The sequence below is a fragment of the Sinocyclocheilus grahami genome, unplaced genomic scaffold (genome assembly GCF_001515645.1).
Source record: "Sinocyclocheilus grahami isolate Dianchi unplaced genomic scaffold, SAMN03320097.WGS_v1.1 scaffold3997.1, whole genome shotgun sequence".
Lineage (NCBI taxonomy): Eukaryota > Metazoa > Chordata > Actinopteri > Cypriniformes > Cyprinidae > Sinocyclocheilus > Sinocyclocheilus grahami.
In genome coordinates this window covers 14,203-16,545 of record NW_015509018.1, presented here as the reverse complement: position 1 = coordinate 16,545, position 2,343 = coordinate 14,203, and the positions used below count along the sequence as shown (strand labels likewise).

Sequence of the window (2,343 nt, the reverse complement as noted above, 5' to 3'; positions counted from 1 at the left end):
GAAGACCCTGAGGGTGACGAAGGCCCCGCTCACGTCCTCGTTGTCAGTCATGACCAAGCCGATGTAGTAAGGCATGATGGCCACCACGTCAATTACGCTCATGACACTTTTGACGAACTTGTACCTGCTGGGCGCAGCGATAAGACGCAGCAGGTACTCGACGGTGAAGATCATGACGCAGGCCGTATCCAAGCAGAAGAACGCGAGGGCGTAGCGCTCCCCGCACGAGACCTCCTTCGCCCGGTTTGGCCCGCTGATGCACGGGACAGTCTCCACCACGTTGGCCATAACGGAGACGGCGATGAAAAAGCCCGTGACGTAATAAAACACCAGCGCCATGGTGCTCGTGTGCGGGTTCTCAAACGCGCGCCACATGGTCTCGCGGAACGACATTTCCGGCAGCACCAAATCGTTGTTGTTTTCGTTCTCCTCATCGTCTTGAATTCTCTCCGCGTTCTCCCTCCTGCGATCTTTGTACTCCTCATAACAGCAGTCCCCTATTATCTCAGGAATGATGCCGAAGAAGGCCAGCTCCTCGTCGTAGGCGGAGATGCACTCGTGGCGAGGGTAGTGCAGCTTCCCGGTTCGGTAGAAGTTGAGGATGTGCCTGAAAATGTCCGGGTCGCGGTCGAAAAAGTACTCGTTGGTCTCCTCGTGGAAGAAGAAGTCGCGCTCTGTGCTTCCCAGTAAGGTGTCGGGGTACCTCTCCAAAGTATTCCGCCAAGTTTGAAACCTTGTGCCGCTGACGTTCAAGATGATCAGACCGTCCTGACCTCGCCTCTTTTCCCGTGGAGGCGGCGGCATCGGGGCACTCGCCACGGGCATCCATCCTATGGCCGCGGCGCGCGCGAACGGTAGCCAAGCGGCGACTCCGGCTGCCATGCTGACCCAATGTGCGCGACCCGGTGCGACTGAAGCAGGTTTTGCTCTCACAAATCCGCCACGCGCAGAAAGGACATCTGGACAGACACAATGCGCAATCACTTGATGTAAAGTTCAAGGAAGGCTATTGCTCACGTGCAGGAGAATACTGCATAATGAGTCATATTATTTATCAAGATCAAAGCATTCGAATGGCAAGGTGGAGCGTAGAAATTAATGGTGGTGTACAGTATGCATGCACTATGCATGAGTAAAAAACAGGTTTTTTCGTTTTCGGTTAAACACGAATGGCTGAGGATGCAATGCATCTATTTTTTTTTACAGTGTAACCTATTGTTCAGGAGCAAGATACATAACTTACCTCCTCATAAATGGATATTTATGTAAAAGTGCAGGTTTTTTTACACACAGCTCATCAGCTATAGTCCACTTTGAATAGCGGTTCCGCAGTTACGCACAAAGTAGTATCCGAAACGCGCACCCGGATGAGTTCTAGAGCAAATGCAACAAGTTTAGAAGTCAGGTAGAGGATTCACGTTGTCCAAGGACATCCTATTTATCGTCCACAGCTTCTGTGTTTGACACTGACGCTCTTAGAGAAACCTGCCACCGTGGTCGTTTCATAGGAAGAGAAGACCACCTTGGCTAGTGCGCGTTCTGTGTTTTAAAAGCAGAAAATGGCACTTCCCTGTCCTCTTAACTGTAATCCAACGACCCAAGAACAGCTTCGCAGGGTCTGTCTGCAACCCGAACAAAAGTGAACCCGCAACAAATGATTCGCTGGAAGTTGCTTCATCCGCTACCGACGAAGATTTGTGAGTCTGCGGTGGAGCCCAAGTTGCTTCTGCTCACGGCGCATTGGAGGCGTGTCACGTGCTACGGGCATCAGTTAACACATACGAATGTAACACAGCCTGTGTGAATGGTGCATAATGTTCCATAAGAAGTGTTACGTTTAAATGCTTATTTTGTATTGTGTCATAAATGAAACGAACGTCTTATATAGCGAACTGTGTAAAGTTATTCAACTGTATTCTTTGAATTATTGTTAATCAAAGTTTCGCTGGAATTCAGTGAAGTGCTGAACCGTGAGCTGAGAGATTGAGGGCAAGTGTTGCGGATATTTTCACGTCTCAGGTTATTGACTCACATTCATCACTGATAGATGTGCAGGGGGGAAGCCGCTAGATGGAGACAGTTTTCAGAGGTGAAGGAAGATCAGACCTGTAAAAGCGAATGGATTCGAGTCATGTGAAGGTCTCTTGCTGTGACAAACACAATCAGCAAACTCCAAATGTGATTATACTCTATGTGATGCAGTTCTCTATGCATGGGTCAGTGACAAAAAAGGATGGCTGAAAAGGAGAAATGCTGCACATGGCAATTTCTTTATTTTAGTTACATATATATAGCCGTGCCAATTCTGTCAGGAACTGCGTCGACTGTAATGAATAAAACGAC

The 2,343-nt window shown here is 48.8% G+C and overlaps 1 protein-coding gene across 1 annotated transcript; it reads right to left on the bottom strand.

Moving 5' to 3' along the window:
* Positions 1 to 6: 6 nt before the first annotated feature.
* On the bottom strand, positions 7 to 1,677 carry LOC107576596 (potassium voltage-gated channel subfamily D member 2-like; the record flags this gene model as incomplete). Its single annotated transcript, XM_016262744.1, has 2 exons — positions 1,244 to 1,677; positions 7 to 959 (listed from the first exon to the last, which is right to left on the bottom strand). A coding segment is annotated over exon 2 (876 nt), but the record flags the coding sequence as incomplete, so codon positions are not given.
* Positions 1,678 to 2,343: the final 666 nt, after the last annotated feature.